Raw genomic sequence first — 17,869 nt, forward strand, 5'->3', positions numbered from 1 at the left:
GTTGATAGACTGCAGCACTCCAAGGAATTTATTTTGGGTTTATTCAACTATTTACGTTTCGAGCAATAAATAAAATAAATCCCAATTTTAGTGCACTTTGAGTATTTACAACATTATATACGTATATGTATATACTTATATATTTTATTCAGTTCTATGCTTCGTCTATTTTGCTAAAATATTGTCTTGCTGAAGTGTATACAAATTGCAACGAAATGCCTACCAAAAAAATAAAGAAGCAACAACAACCACAACGAAACATCGGCGACGTCCAGTAAACAAAACGTCGACAACAATGGGGCCACTGTACAGTGGCTGGCAAACGTCGGCAGACACTTTTCCGTTTATTGCACTTGCTGTGGCTGGCCTGCGTGCACCCAGCCCCCCCTCAGCCCGCAGCCCACAGTCCCCAGCACCCAGCCCCGATCCAACTGTTGGTCAGACAATTTGCAGTCTTGTCTGCGCGGCTGCCTGCCAAAAATGTAACCCCAAGCTAAATTTTGCACACCATTTTTTACAATTTTATTTTAAGTATTTTTTCTCATTTTTATTTCACTTTTGGTTTTCGTTTTGCAACATTTTCGTGCCGCACGCCATTTTTATTTCTCGCATTTTTCTCTGGCTTTGCCGCAGCATTTTTCATAATTCTTGAGGCATTTTTTTTCGCAAAAGTTTTTTACAGTAAGGAAATTATTTTTTGGCAGCCTTAATAATCATCCACAAAAAAGAATAAAAATAGCGAGCAAGGAGGAAAAACAGTTCAAAAATATTTCATAGTTGCACTTTCCCCTCCGCTTGCCCCGCCCAAAACTTGGCCCTGCCTCATAAATACATAGTTGCAAGCGTTGCCGTCGAGGATTCATAAATATGTCGTCGTTGCTGTAGAGCCCCAAAAGTCTATATCATGTATCTCCGGCGGTGTGTGCCATCCATACATTTTGGGCACAAAATGCTACAAAATATATGTAATAACCCGGGCACTGGGAATGGGGCTGAATAGGAGTGTGTTAGGCTGGCTGATGTCGGGGCTAGAGTAGACAAAAAGTCGAGCGAGTGTGTGTGTGAGTGTGTGGTATGGGAGTCGAAGTGATTTGTTGAGCACAGTGGGACAAGATGTCCAATTTTGCTAGCCAATTGTCAAGCCAGAGATTTCAGACAACACATTTTAGAGCAAATTCATATATGAAAGTCATCTATGTGTATTCCCTAATATACTAAATACTTAATAAGTACTAAAAATATAAGAACATCTTAAAAAAAAAAATAAATCTATTTCATATGAATTGCGTTCATATGGCTGGCAAATAATATTTCGGCTTCAATTTATATTTAAAATTTCTAAAATATGTTTTCATATATCTATATCTGCATTAGCATTTTAAGATCGTTATTTATCAATTTAACATTTATTTTAAGAAATTATTGTTTTACAGTAAGTTATATTAGATATAAATACAGACAGGAATATGTGACAAATAAACACAATATAGAATTAAACACTATTCTTTAAAATACTTCCAATATATATTTAAAAATATTTCTCAACCACTTGTCAGTCTTCAACCTTTCAAATTTTTCCTACCATTTTAGCATGCTCATACCACTGTGCGGCCAGACGCACAATGACACAAAAGCTGCTGCCCTGCAGAGCCGAGAAACCACTAATGGCATATCTTTATGTCTGGAATACATTGTGCTTGCTTAACTTTAAGACTTTTAAAAAGAGTTTGTGAATGAAGTGAGATTTTTAAAGCTCGATAATGTGTGAGGCGCGACAGCAACAGATAGCCGAGTGTGCCTGAGGGATGCACATAGAGGGCAAAGATATGAAGATCTTATCGATACTTTGAAGATCGCACTTGAAGCACATTTCTCAGACCGAGTCCAATGGGAATTATTGTTGAAAATCAAAGCCCAAGTCGATAATCGAATCAGTCGCATACAAATTGCTTGGCACGTGAGGGCGTAAACGCAAAAGCTTCGCCACAGCATCTGTCTCTGTGTCTTATTGCCAGCTTCCCTGACTCTTCCTGCTGCGCTCCCCTGGCAATTGAATTGCTGATGAGTTGCGGCGTCGGCGCCTTCCTAGCATCATTGAATGTGTAATGCAGCCACAGGCAATACAATAATAGCATACAAAATGCGCCTCCAAATGAGTTGAGCAGATGAAGAACTGACATTGAAACCGCATCACAGCCGTACGATATGCATACTATATACTATACTATATACATATATATCTATATGTAATATGCTTTATTTTTACTCTTATTCGGGCCCTGCACCCCATGTGCTTTAATGCAAAGCTCCCCAGGCAGTCGTTCAATTTGAATTTCAAAATTGACGTCATCCACAATGCGCATATGATTTACTTGTTGATTCTAAAAGGCAACCCAGGCCACGCCCACCTAGTCTCGGGCCACATTAGATAAGCAACTTGAGGGAATTGCAGCTGAGACTTGAAAACTAAATGTGTGTCTGTGTGTGTGAGTGTGAGTGCAAAAATGCGACTGCTTAGCAGACAAAATATATGAAATTAAAGCGGATTTCTTTTAAGCGACGTCGAAGTTTAAATGCACTTAAATCAGAGCTATGTATAGGCTAGAAGTGAGTCAATAACCAAAGGCATACAAAATCACTTATAGCTCGAATAGAGTGAAAAAATAATAGGAATGCTTTCAAAGCTGCCGCATAAAAATAAGGAACTTTTCGAATTATATGAAAAGCTATTTATTGAATAAAAGCTACACATTTGATGAAGTAACTGAATAATATATAATATAATGTAATTTATAATAATACATATAATGAAATATTTTTTTAAATAATATAATATATTATACAATATAATGTGATATAATATAATATAATGCACATTAAAGTAAAGTAAACTCGAAGAGTTCTTTAAAAGAGCATCTAAATCTAGTATAGGATGCTCAAATCTCTCTTGAAGTTGCTAGAGAAACTTTCAATGTCAGTTAATCGTGTGAAACAAACAGCTCAAAAGCTTATAAATGCGCTTATACAGCGAGAATTCAAGGCCTAAAAAGAGCTCTCCCATTTAACTTTAAATAATCAGCTCTTAATATCTCTTTTAAATATTTTGCAGCTTCATTTTCAAGTTAACATATCTCAGCTCACACGCCCAGTCGTCGTTCCCCGCTCACAAAGTGTATGCCAGGTCGATAGAAAAAAAATAGTCGGTGTAGAAATACGACAAATATTTGCAGCTCATTTGAGAATATGGTAAGGCAGCTTTTGTAAATTTGGCGCATTTGGCGTTGACGGCGACTTTTATGGCCGACAAATGAATGCAACAAAAATTGTGCGACGAAAATTGAAAGAGACAGCAGTGCAACACGTAATTAGCCAAACGGGCCAAAATGGCCAAAGCAGACTCAACTAACTCTGACTGTGGGCTGTCAGACGTCAGCCAGCCCTAGTTAAAAACAGTGAAACTTTTGCCTTAAACGAAAGTGATTGAAAAACTGAAAACCTTTTGCTTTTAATTGCAAAAAAAAAACATAAAAAATAGAAAATAAATATCGAATTTAGAATTTGCTTGATTTAATTGGGCGTTAATGACTCTTTGCATTAAACGCAAACCAATTAAAAGCGACTCTAGAGAGGTGTTCGATAAGCTGCTGTTGCTGTTAAATTAACTGAGCTGAAATTTAATTGTGCCCATAAAGAATGTTGAGGCTGTGTCGGACGGAGGCTAAGCTCAGATGAGTTAATGCCTCAAGTTCAGATCATGTGAAAAACGAAAGTTTTTCCACTTGCCTGAGCGCTTGCATGCGGCACGAATTCAATTTTTGTTGCACATTACGTATACGCCCCGTTTACGTTTGCAGCTTCTTTGTCTGCTTCTTCTTCTTCGGTTGCATTTTTTGTTTTTTTTTTTTTTTTTTTTTTTGTGATCTGTTCATGTTGTAAATTACATAATTAACTCATCGTTCAGCTGTGACCTTCATTGGCTTACAATGAACTTGGCCGCTAACTCTTTGGCTTTCTTTTGTTCGATCGTTTCAATGCCCTTCTCTCCGTCCAGACTCAGCTTCAGCTTCAGCTTCGCCTCTTTGGCTGATTTACATAAATTTGCGTGATAATCATTGGAACTGCCCATCAATTGATAGCCACTTTAGTAATCCCTATCGTCATTCACACGATCTTGGCGAGGAGTTGAACGATTCAAATAAACAAAACAAAATGATGACGAAAACCTGTTTTAAATACCCTATAAATGGGCATATAGTGGGTAGCTGTGTTAAATTAACGGTATATGTGAGCTTGTATATAGGGCAAATGCAGCTTAGTTAACATTGTCTTAGTGCGTTCTCTAATGATCTTGGTTAATACCAGCTTAGGTTAAAATATTTTAATTATTATACAAATAGCTTTAATTTTGTTTATAATAGGCTTACTTAACTTGCTGTTAGCAAGACTAAAAAGTGTTCTGTGAATTTATAGCTTGGCATTAAACACTTAAGTTCACATTGAGCTTAAGTAATTTTTCGCTGATCTAAGCAGCTGTAAGTCTTTTTAATTTGCATATGAAAATCTAGCTGAACTGACTTATTGCTTACCTTAGCAACTTCAAGCTCAGGCAATGCTTTATGAATATTAGTTTTTATCATTGTTGGTTAAATCAATTATTTAATGCAACCTCATATTGTATTCGAAAGTATTTAACAATTATTGATTGTTGATTAGCCTGACAAGACATTTTTTTTATATTTAAGTATTTTGTTATTTTATCAACTGGCTTTCGTGACTTGTGGACAATTTGGTTCCACAAAAAGGTGGAAATGGAAACCTGACAATCATTTTTCCATTTTTCCATATGTTTAAATTACTTAATAAGATAATTTACAGAGGATTTTCATATAAAACTGACTAATCAATGATTGACCCCGATTGGTATTTATTTTTGGCATTTTCGATGTATATCTTAGATGAACTATATATTTGCTCTACTATAAATTCCTAAAGTTGGACTGTAAATGTGTAAAAATCATGGATCATTGAACAAACTTAAAGAGGAAATACACTTTGCCGTTCAGATTCAAGAGATTATAAAGATAAGCAGTTCAGCAAATATTTAACTGCCTTGATTTCTATAGTAATACCCTTGGGTACATTTTAAACTAGTATCAAACACTAATGAAACTTCAATAACAATTTATAAATTCGTATTGAAAATTTCAATTGACATACATTAAAGTTTGCTCATGCCTTAAACTACAGCTGTAGCTATACACTATATACGTATATATATTATATATATACATATATATTGATTGTTATCTAACACACAGTTGGCTCTCTGCTAGTTCCTATTCTATTTGCTTTCTTCATTAAAGTAGTTTCTATTTAGCTGCGCACAGTTGTAAACAGTAGCCGACGCTTGGCTGTTGCTGCTGCTGATGCGAGTTCTGTCTGTCCGCCTGTCTATGCTGACTGGCTCAATCAACTGGCAGCAGCAACTATTTTTGGTGCGCTGCCAGCAAACGACAACAACGATAGCAACAACTAAACGGCGCCGTCGCATGCCAAAAACGCTAAAAACGGCGGCTGCTTTTGACCCACTGACTGATATACGAAAAATATATATATGTAAGTATAAAAAAAAAAAATAGAAGAAAAAGTTGGCAGTTGGCTGTTTGCCGCTTGTCGGTTTTCCAGTTTTGCATTGTTGCAGCATTTTGGCCGTCGCGCAATTGCAAATGCAATTAACTTGTTTAACATTTCGGGCGCCAGTTGATCCCCGAAACATGCGCTGCTGCCACTTGACTTGCGCTTCCTGCAGCCCCCGCAACGTTCAATCAACTCAATTCCAAAGCGTTTTCAACTTTTCACTTAAAAGCTCGCCCACATACTTCCTCTCTCCCTCTCTCTCTCTCTCTGTCTGCCTAATAAACTGACAAAAAATTTCCTAAAAAAAAAAAATGTTTCATTTCAAGTTGTCAAACTTTGAGGCATAGAAAAATGTCTGCCACATCAATTCAGATACATATTTGCATACAGCACAGACAACAGCCAAACAACAACAACAAACAGATGACATCGAGTACAAACAACGTGAAGTATGCAGCATGCAACTGGTGTGTGCTAGACTAAGAGATATCTTAGAAATTGAGTTGAGATGTTATAGAAGCTCTGAGAGGTGTATATATTTAGTAGATTTGAGAAGTAAATAGTATGTGAGTAAATTAAAAGTCTGATAAAATATATCTAAAATTATATATATAAAAAAAATACATATAAAATTATATAAAATTTATATATGTATATAAAATTATATAAAATATATATATAAAATTATATAAAAAGATATGTATATAAAATTATATAAAATATATATAAAACATATATCAAATGTATACAAACATATCAATCATACACAAATAAATATAGACAACTAAATTTAATCAGGCCCAAAAAGTAAATATTACTAGTAGACTAAAAAAAGTGGCTATATTATAATTTATTTTTGAATTAATTAAAAACTGACAAAAATCTATATTTTAATAAACAAAATTGTTTATTTTATTAGACCTTTAAATTTTGGTACATATAACTTTCCTGTGAAATTATTTTCATAAAATTATTTTCTAGTCGTAAATAAATATGTTTATATATTTATTAGAATCTATATTTATATATTTTTCAAGCAATAGCATATTTATAAATAAAATGTTTAAGCAATTTTGCTTGAACATTATATTTACAGCATTATTATTTAATTTTAATCTAATTATTAGCAAAACAATTGAACAGAATTCTTTAAAATATATTTAGTAATTTTATGCCAACAATCACTACACAATCAATATGACTAGTTGCATCCTGAACGGCTACAATTAATATAAAATAAAATTAGCCGAGCAAAGAACACCTGAAATCCCTACATTTGAGTATCAATCTTTATATACTTTTGTGAAAAAGTGCATAACAAAGACTTGATTGCACTGATTGGGAAAACTATTTAGCAAATCTCAGCTAAGTAGCATCATAAATTCAAATACTGAAAGCTTCTTCTTGGCAGCTGAAAACATGATTTATGTATATTCAAATTTAGTTTGTTGCTGAAACTGTGAATGAGAAGACGAAGTTGGTCTCATGAGAGAGATATTTCTAAAAATATTCAGACGCACATACATGCCCACACTTCACTGACACTTTAGCGACAGGGTATTCATAAAAACAGCAGTGTGTCATTCACCGCAAAATGTAAAAGTTTTACAAGTGATTTTAACTTTTTACAAACTGTGCAACTGCGGCCAGAGATACCGAGCTGGCTGTGAAGGGGCAGCCAGCTGATGGAAGAGTCTGAGCACTCTGGGCACACTGGGCGCACTGAGCTGACGCTCTGTCTACAATTTCCAATTAATAATTCATAAACATTTGCTCAGTGTACTCTCTCTCTCGAAGTCGACTGAGACTGCTGCTGCTGCTGCTGCTGCTTCACTGTCAAAAAACAAATGTTTTATGCCCCTCGCCCCCTACAACAGTATTGTGTCTGTGTGTGTGTGTTGTGCCCGTTTGTTGCGGTTGTGCCTTGGCCCTTGGCTGAATTGCCAACACTTGTTGTTCAAAGTGTTTTTCTTGGCAATTTGTCTGCTGCATTTGAGTGAGACAATAACAACAACAGCAAATTTATTTATGCTACACAGCCTGCTTGTAATTGGGTTACCAGTGGAGCAGCGGCAGCAGCAGCTGATGTCTGGCATGCACATCAAGCAGCTCAGACACAGATACAAAAAGATATACAGATGCACAGCTACAGCTACAGATACAAAGATACAGTTGCAGCACTTGCAGATGCTAAGTGAAGTGAGTTTTCAGCTTTTCTTTTTCTTCTTCATCTCAACAAATTTTTTTTTTTACTTTCTTGAATAGCAAATGAGTGCACTACTCACACTCAGATTTGTCTGAGTAATGAGTGATTTTTTCTCCTCCTTCCAGCATAGTTTTTTATGCGCATTTTTTTATGGGCCTTAGCTTAATTTTTTACGACAGCTTTAAAAATTTACGTTATGTACATCGTTTGCTTGGCTTAGTGTGTAATCAGCGAGCAATCTGCTCTATAAATCATAGATGAGCCAAGGTTCGAAGTGCCAGCCAACGTCAACTCTCATATTTAATCTCACAAATGCCAATGCCAGAACTATTCCAATTTCTGTCACTGGAAGCGCAGGCAAACTTCTAACTCTGTTCGGTCCAATCAGCCATTAGTTTAGCTCAATGCTCAGCACAAATATCAATTTTCCTAATTGCCAGACACACATACACATGACACGCATTGGCTGAGTGCCCTCCTGGTGCCAAAAACTCTCCGGCCAAGTTACCTACTACTGAAGTTAATGGCAAGAGTTGAGGCATTCGAATGCTGTACGGGAAAATACTCTGTAAATTGTACTCGAATAATTGCTAGAAAAGTAGTGAATATATTAGAAATACTTGGGTTGTTGTCAATGATAGGTATATCGTAATTGCGCCAGTGAGCTGGCGAAAATTTACTATTACGATATTTGTCTATAGATAATATAGTGAAAGGAATGATAAGAATAATATATGATTTCACTAGGGAAATTTTACTTAGGATTCAATCAATCGTAAGCCATTAATATATTCAAATATAAAATTATTAAAACTATCAAATTTCATTAACTAAACAGAGCATACAATATCGTATAATATCGAAACTATATGCATATTGAATATGCAAAACTTATGATAGATGTATTCTATTATTATCCAGTACATAAGTGTTAATCGATTCTAAGATGATATTTGAATTGCACATATAACCAAATATCGTAAGCTTTATATTTAATATTATTACAATAATAAATATTATAATATTAATAAATATTAAAGATTACAGTATCCGATTACATGTTGATTAGTGGGAACGATAATTCAGAAAAATATATGTAAAGAACACTTTAATTCTATGGCTGTTACAGAATATCGTAACATTCTACATAACGAATATCGTAACAGCTACACATTTAATATCATCTTATCTTATCATATATATAGAGCTGTTACGATATTCGAAATATCGAATCGAATAATGCACATATTATCCTTTTGAAAAGCTTGCTCTGCTGGTAGAATCTTTATACAAAGATACCCCTTTTCATGTCCATACAGGGTATCATAAAGCTCATGCATAACTCATAAGCAGGCACCTTCACTCTTTACCCATTTCGAGCACACATTTATTGGCCTCATTTGATAGACAGAGCGGGAACGAGATAGGGAGTATGAGAAACCGAAAGAGAGAGGGTCAAAAGAGGGATCTGCCTTAACATACTTCTTCTTTTTCTTTTTCTATATACATACATATTTTTTTCATTTTTGCATAATTGTGCGACTGGCAGGCAACAAACGAAAACAATAAACAAAGAGGAAGTTTTGTGTGTCGAAGAAAACAAAAGTTACATCAGTTTTGTGTCAAACGAAATCTAAGCCAAACAGAATGAATGGACCGACCACCATTAACAATGGGGGCTGAATACACCTGCCGCCTCAACTGTGACCCATGGCAAGCGAATGGCCGGAGCATAAATTCGACACAGTTCAAGCAAATGGGAATCGGGTCGATAAGGCAGTTTGGCAGCTGGCAGCTGGAAGCTGCTGGTAAGCGATGGAAACAGAAGGGGGAGGAGATGGGGGAACGGAAGGGGGAGCAGATGGGAGTAAACGTTGTCTTGGCACCTTTTTCGGCAGGCGGCACCCACGCGTCGGCCAGCTCGGCCCCCAGGCACCAATTAGACGCATTTCTAATTGTGTGTGACTCTCTGCATGTGTGTGTGTGTCTGTGTGTGTGTGCAACAGGCAGAGCAAAGCCGATTCAGTGGCATGGAAAATGACAAGCCAGCAGCAGCAACAGCAGCTCCCCGTGTCGCTGCCCCAATCTCATTCCCTTAGGCTCTGCTCTTTCATTTGCTGTTGCTTCTATATATATATATATTTTTTTTATTGATTTTCCTTGGCGTGACTTTAATTTAATTGTTGTCAGCATCTTTGAACTTCATATGCGACAGTTGGCGCGCTCCCTCTGCCTCTCCCTTTGCCATTGTGCCCCATTTCATGTCAGCTAATAAATTTATCAAATTCGGAGCGATTATGTGGCTTAGCAATCGTAATGCCCATTGAACTATGCCGCGCTGCGATTACAAAACACATTTCCTCCACTCATAACCCACAATCTATTTCTGTATCGCGAATATCGTATTTTTTTTATTTTTCATTTTTTTTGTTATTCATGATTTCTGGTTTCTTGAACTTGGCTCTTATTATTGTTTAGGCCAGTTCATTGTTGTTGTCTCTTGAAAGCTGGCAGACACGGCACTCTTGAAGTGCCGTTAACGCTCGATTCGCTCCATTCCGCCGTAGGGGGCTTGGCTCTGTAATGTGTCAACCCCTTGATTGTACATAGAAAATAACTTGAATATTCTTTATCTAGATTTTGCGTAATGCAATCATTTTAAATTTGCCCCTGTCAGCTTTACCTTAAGATACCCTGTAATATGTAAGCTGAGCGGGTGTATATACGTTTCAATATACATTCATATGATAATCGATATCTATATAATCGTATACTGTTAGTTTATGCCAAATTTTCTTCACTTTTATGCTTGGTTTGGGTATCTAATAGTCGAGCATATCCTTAAAGACATTATTAATATATTCCTGTTCATAATACGAATACCCTAAAGCACTTTCCCATGTTGTATTTCATGCAGAGCAACCTTTCGTCGTTCATGCCAAATCCGTTTTCTGTTTCCTTATCGATTTTCTGCATGGCCAGAAGACAGTTGTGGCAATTGCTCAAGAATCACGTACGCGGGCATGCCCCAACGCCCACAGAATGCCTACACTCTCGACCATTCGGCAGCGAGCCTGTCCTCGTCGCCAACTTCAACTTCAGCTCTCCGACTTCTATGCCGATTCGCGCCAAGTCGTGCTGCGGCTTAAATAAGTTGCAGCGAGTCTTAGCCATGGCTAAGACGAGTTGCCAACCCAGTTGAGTGGCCCTGTCAGGTGCTTCGAATGTCACGTGCGCGTTTAATGGGGGAAGGCGAGTCTTTCGTCAGCTAGGTGTCCGGCTGTGGCATAGTTTGCCATTTCTTTTGCATTTGGCGCGGTTCATCAACGTGAACTAGTTCATTCAAATTGCAACCTGCTGCGATTTCTAGCCATGCATACAATTGCCCGTCTGCCGTTTGCTGTCTCATAATTAAGCCATTAACTTTCAGCCAAACTTGTCAGTCAATTATTCAGCGGCTACTCGTACTCGTACTCGAATGCATTGCACCACTCACGCCAGCTGGCCGCACGCCGTGGTCAAAGAATCGAGCCACCCACCGAAGCGAGGCTTTCAGTTTTGTTGCGTGTCGAAACAGTTTAAGCTATGCGAATGCCAAATTGTTTACCCCAACACAAACGAACACAAAAAATCGTCGCAAATACCAGAAATAATTGAGGTAGCTGCGATGTGACCGATCGACTACATACCCTATAATGGCATTTAGTTTGTTGAGTTGAGCCAAAATGTTTGACCAAACGAAAGAAAAGCTAGCGAAATACATAAATAATATATTGGACAGACTAACGGATTCTCTACGAAATCAGGTAAATGAATTAGGCACCATGAAATATTATTTATTATGCTTGAATAGCAGATACGATAATAGATAAGATAATAATAGTATATCTTAGGCTAAATACGACAAATTAATGCCAATAAAAAATTTAAGAAAATAAATATAGTATATTATTTATAATTTAAGAGCATAAGTATAGTATAAGAGTATACCAGACTAGCAGATACCTTTTAAATACCTATCTAATATATATTTTTAGCTAAAAATGACGAGCGAATTCTGCAGCAGATGTTGCAAAGCCAAAATCAAGAAAGGAAATGAAATATACTTGACTAGGAGATACCTTATAAATATTTTTAACACAATTTTATTTGCAACTCAAACTATTAATAAGTAATATAAAATTACTATGTAATAAACGAAATATATAAATATACCCTACATATATATCTATAAATACCCCACAACTATTCTCTCTTAACTTTTTGATATTTCATACATTATAGAAAAAGCGTATACCCGCTTTAATATACATCTATATACAGGGTATACATATCTCAACAGAGAAGCAAGCACAATACACACCGACGCACACTCACACACACACACACACATGAAATTAAATAGTGATAAATGATCTGGCCTGGTCAGCTGTTTCATGTCGCTGCTGCTGTTTGGCCAATTATCTAGCTTGAGTTTTGCATATAAATTAGCCAGATGAAGAAGAAGAAGACGAAGATGAAGAAAATGGCATTAAAAAAAAATAAATAATACGCACAGCTGGCCAAATTCTTAAAGATGGCATCTTGCTCGTGCGACTGATTCTGTAAACTGGGCTAACTGTCTGCCAAGATTCATTTTGAGGTCGACTAACTGCCAGCCGAACGAAATGAAGATCAAGTTGGAGTTGCTTGCAGAGCAAGAGAGACAGAGAGAGAGAGAGAGAGAGAGAGAGAGAGAGAGAGAGAGAGAGACGGCATCTCACATAAATCAAAATTGTTGTCGAGCTAATGCGCGAGCCACGAATAACCTAGCGAGGGAGCCGAAGCTGAACTAAGCCCAAGCACAAGTAATTAAGTAAAAATAGAATTTAAAAAAAAAAATGTGAAGAGTTGAAAACAAAGAGTGTCTGAAGGGGGACTAGAAACGGAAGTGTTTCCCTCTGTGTGTGTGTGTGTGGGTTTGTGTGTAGGAGGCGGATAACTAAACCAAACATAAGAAAAGAAATGAAAATCCCTTTTGACTGTCAAGTTCAGTTGGGGAAGTCCGAGGGACATTAGCAGAGCCCGCAAGCTCTATAAAACAAAAACAAAAACAAAAATAAATAAAAATAAAAATGAAAATTACTTTTTTTTTTTTGCTTTGTGCGACTTTTGCTATAATAATTATTTACAAAATGCGCCCACGCCACGCCCACAGGCAAAACAGCAGAGCAGCAGCAGCTGAGCAGGCATTGTTCGCTTTGCAGAAGAGGGTGGCATGGGGGTGGGGGTGATTATAAGAAAAGACAGTGATAACTATATGACCATGTATATACAGCTTACCCACACACACACACGCATAGAGAGCGTCAGCCGTTGGACAGGTATCAATTACAAATCTCTAATGCGAAAATAACAAGCAAAGAATCACAAAATAACAATAAGGCGAATAACGAGAAAACAGATAATAGCAATATGAAAGAAACATATGTATAACCAGCTCAAGGAGCACAAAGAAAGGCTGGCGAGGGTGGGGTTGGGTGCTGATGGTTTTTATAGGGAAAGAGTTGCTCGGCTAATGGGTAAGAGATATCCACACAAATGAAGCGCAGAGCACCACAATTCATGACAAGTTGTGACAGGTGCGATGCGAGTGAAGGGCGAGGCAGATGAAAAATAAACCCAGAGGGCAGAGGAAAGAGCGAAGAGAGAAGCATGGGCCAGCAGCAAGAAATACAAGTCGAAACTTATCCAAGAAAATGTGATGCAAGAGCACAGAGAATGAACAACGATAAATGGATTATATTGGTCAGCTTGGACACGTAAATAGCTTAAAGGCTTGCGAGTGGAATGGAATGAAGTGGAAGTGGACTGTCAAGTGAAATGGAATGGAATTTTTGTAATTGTAGTTTGTGAACTGACCGCCACAACTTTGAAAAACTATGCGAAATTGAGTAAGTTTAAGAGAAGAGAGATAAGGCATGAAGTGGATTGGAATGGATTGGAATTGAATTGAATAGATAAGGCAGAGAGAGGGAAGAGTAAAAGAGATATTGAAATATTGATATCTAGAGCATATTTTCCAATACATATTAAATATATATTCACAAGTGAAGTATTCTGTTCTCATCAATAAATTTTTAAGTACATATAAAACATATGAATTTATATCCTATTTTCTAAAAAATAAATGTTTTTTTTTTTTTTCAATTTAAATTTGGCTTTATATTCATTAAGAAACACTTTTTATTACTTTTCAACGGAAAATATATGTAAAGATAAATAACCAAAAGTAAAATATTCTCAACTAAACAAAAAGTGAGGAATTCCATTATTTTTCAACAGAATAAGTGTGTTTTCATTTAACGCCGCATTACTATTTTTATAATTTCCGAAAATTCCCAGAAAAGCAATGGATTGGACTGGTATTTCCCTGTTGCGAAAATATATTAAATGGAAATTTAATTAACAGGAAAGCAAAAGAAACCATATTAAGAAGTTAATTATTATGAGTGTTGAAAAGCATTCAAATGAAAAACTGAAATGAGAAAAAAAAGTTTATAGAATAAACATTTTCCAAAAAAAATGGGGCTTTTAATTCTTTAATTTATACATATGTATGTACTTTAAATAATTTGACTGCAATAAAACAAAATATAAAAAAAAAAAAAACATAAATAAATAAAAAAAAATATTCTATAAAAAAAGTCGCTGATTATTTTCATAAAGAATTTACTAAAAGCAACAAAAATAATTTTAAATTATATTTGAGTAAAAAGAAATTGAATCTGGTTAAATCATATCTCATATAACTCTCGCTGCAATACTTCCATAATCCAATAAAATTTGTTACTCAATAAATGCAATCAAAGAATTTGACACGTAATAAATTGCAATTTTTACAATTCTGAACGTTCCGTGAAGGAATTCATTTAATTGAAATGTAATATCGGAAAAAAAAATGTTGAATTTGTGGCAGAGTAGATCAGAGTTAATTAGCAGAGACCTCCAAAAAAAAAAACTCTGCCACTCTGTGGCAAACAATGGTTGCACGCGTTGCATTGTTGCAGCTCATGCGGCGCAAGCAGCCAAAGCCAAAAGCAAATTGGCAGCAACAAAACTTTGGCAACAACAGAATTGCGGTGAAAATTTTCATTGCATAGCAATGAGATGAGGAGATGGGGAGATGAGGAGCTGGGAAATGCAGCCCATAAGCTAGGCAGGTAGCCAGGTAGCAGGTGGCAGGTGGCAGGTGGCAGGTGGTAGCTGATGTTGCGCTCATTATGATGACGACGAATGCCCGCAAAAACCAAAGGAATGCGACAAAATGTATAGAGAAATAGGCAAAATAGAGATAGATAGAGAGTGAAAAAAGAGATAGAGAGACAATGAGATGGAGATAGAGTGCAAGTGAGAGGCAAACATATTTGGGTTCAGCGCATCAAAAAAGCATCCATCATGCAATTTGTCAGAGCGCCACATTGCGTCAATCTTCGTAGCAATTGGCCAAGTTAGCGGAAATGCAATGCCCTTTTAATGGCCCCACAAGCTGTGATGTGCTTGTCTGTGCTATCTGTGTGTGTGTGTGTGTGTGTGTGCTTAGGTGTTTATATTCTGTGTTGCTTTACACATACCCGGCTGGTGAGGATCCCTGGCTGAAGCATTTGCCCGCTGCCATTGCAGCCGCCGACGTTGTGTGTATATGACGTTGCGGTGGCGTTGGCTGATGATGCGGCGACGAGGTGGCCGAAACGGTCGGTGTGCTTTTTGATGATGAGCTGCTGCCCCCACCGCCGCCGCCAGCAGCACTGCTGGCACCACTGCCAGACACTCCACCCGCTGGCATGGCCACTTTGCGCTTGGGTGACAGCTCCTGGGCCGCATTATCGCAGACGCTGTCCGTGTTGACGACCTGCTCGAGCATATGTATCTTCAGCATGTTGTTTGATTGATGCTTTGATTGATGGATTGACTGTTTGACGTTGCGTTGATTGCTGGCCTGCTGCTGCCTGCTTTGCTTTTGTTTTGTTTTGTTTTTATATTTTTGGTTTTGTATTTTTGGTTTTAAATATTTGGATGCGTTTTGTTTTGGTTTGCTTTTTGGGTTTACGCTGTTTTCCTTCAATATTGTGCTTTTTGTTTTTGTTTTCCCTTTGTGTTTCATTCACTTTACATATTGTTGGCGGCGTGTGCTATAAATTGGATGCGGGTTAACATTTAATTATATTGCTTCTTAGCATTTTATTACAATCGATTTGCCTGCACTTCAGGTACTCGAATTGCGAAGTGCTCAATCGAGCAGCTTAATTAATTTTATATTATTTATTTTCACGCATTACACGAATTACACGATCAATATTTTGCTGTTTAGAGGATTTTGACAAATTGAAAAATTCAAGTTTGGTTACTTTTGTTCAGTTTAAGCACTTAAAACAAAAATTTACAAAGCATAGTTGATTTTTGAAAGTGAAAAAAAAAAATGCATGCTGAATTCTATTAGTCCAAAATTTTCTTCTAGTTATATGTATAAGAACTCTAACTATAACTAACTACAAATAAATAATATGAGCATGTGTTAACATGTATAACAAATGTCTTACTATCTATAGTAAGTTATGGCTAGACCTTTTATATATAACTAGAAGAAAACACATATCTCAAATTTTTCCTTGTAATAGATCAAAGTAAAGTCAACTTTAAAGCAACCTTCTTATTATCTCAAGACTTCTCCCGCTCTTTAATTACATGAAATCACCTAGATCATACAATCAATTCAAGTATATATATATATATATATATATACACATCTTGAACTTGTTACGATAATTCTTTTTACGATGCGGCAAGCGGCAACTGGCCGCAAAAGGCCGGCCAAGCGCAATGCCGGAATATGGAAAACGATGGAAATTTAATAACTGACAGCCTGAGAGAAGTCAACTTTATGGGCGCTCGTAAAACTTCATCAACAAAAAAAAAAAAAAAAAAAAATGGAAAAGGTGGAAAAAAAAAACAAAGAGAATCACTCAGGCCCGAAATAAAGTGCTGGGCCATATTAAGAAGTAATGCTGAAAAGCCATTGGCATTGCTTTGCCTTTGCTTTGCTTTCTGCCTGCTGCGCTTGCCTTTGTCCAACGAAGCGATGAAAAGCGCGTGAAAATGCGTGCAATATGAAAAGCCAATGACAGTAGACAGCCAGTAAAACATACAGTAGAAAAGCAAAAGCAGCCCGCACATGTGAAAAGTAACTCTGAGACAGAGAGAGAGAGAGAGAGAGAGAGAGAGAGAGAGAGAGAGAGAGAGAGAGAGAGAGAGTGAGTGAGAGTGAGAGCGGGCCACAAAGCTGCTCAACTCAGACCTAAGGCAACTTGTGAACAAAACCGTCATAAAAACCACTCGAGGCAAATGTACGTACGGGAGCCCAAAAGCCCAAGGAAAACGAAGGAAAACGGGGGAAGGAGGGAGGTTGTAAGAAAACGTTGACTTGAACCTGCCCCACTGACAATTGGCTTAAGTCTAGAGGGTTGTCCAACCCGGCATTCTGTGTAGGTAATGGCTGACGGCACGTGTCCAAGTGCCGCCAAGATGATTTATGTTGCATGGCATTGACTGAAGGCATGTGGCAACTGCTTAGCAACGTTGACAGGTGGTGCACACCACCACAGACACCGCACAACCCAACCCCACCCCCACCACCACTAGCAGCAGCAGCAGCAAGTCTAGCTCTAAGTGCTTCATTACAATGCCGAATCAGGTGTAGAAAGGAAGAAGAGCAACAGCTACTATTTACTTTCGGTGGTCTAGCCCCAGAGTCATTTCAGGGCGTACTTAAGCAAATAGCCAGCGGAAAACCCATTTCATAGCCTCGGGGAAAAACAAGGTAGCCAAGCCGGTTGGGATGGCAATGCGATTATATTTGAAATTAACGTCAGCACTTGACTTGATTAGTTGGCCCCCAAAAAGACTCTCAAGGAGTCTTTAATTAGTTAGCTTTGTCATTTTGTGGGCGAAGCACTTAATTAGTTATTTGAATATCACCCAAAGTTCGAG

General features: G+C 37.2%; 1 protein-coding gene across 3 annotated transcripts in view; it reads right to left on the reverse strand.

The window, feature by feature from the left end:
* Positions 1-17,869, reverse strand: part of RapGAP1 (Rap GTPase activating protein 1) — a 114,022-nt gene that overhangs the window by 85,584 nt on the left and 10,569 nt on the right. The window contains exon 2 of one of the 3 annotated variants that reach the window (XM_030385108.2): positions 15,457-16,014. The exons of the other annotated variants lie outside the window; for them this stretch is intronic. Within the exon in view, the coding sequence (XP_030240968.2) occupies positions 15,457-15,986 (530 nt within the window). The 5' untranslated portion in view covers positions 15,987-16,014. The remainder of the gene's footprint in view (positions 1-15,456; positions 16,015-17,869) is intronic. 3 annotated transcript variants of the gene reach the window in all.

Source organism: Drosophila navojoa, chromosome 3 (assembly GCF_054131105.1).
Source record: "Drosophila navojoa isolate 15081-1374.11 chromosome 3, UAZ_NAV_1.0, whole genome shotgun sequence".
Lineage (NCBI taxonomy): Eukaryota > Metazoa > Arthropoda > Insecta > Diptera > Drosophilidae > Drosophila > Drosophila navojoa.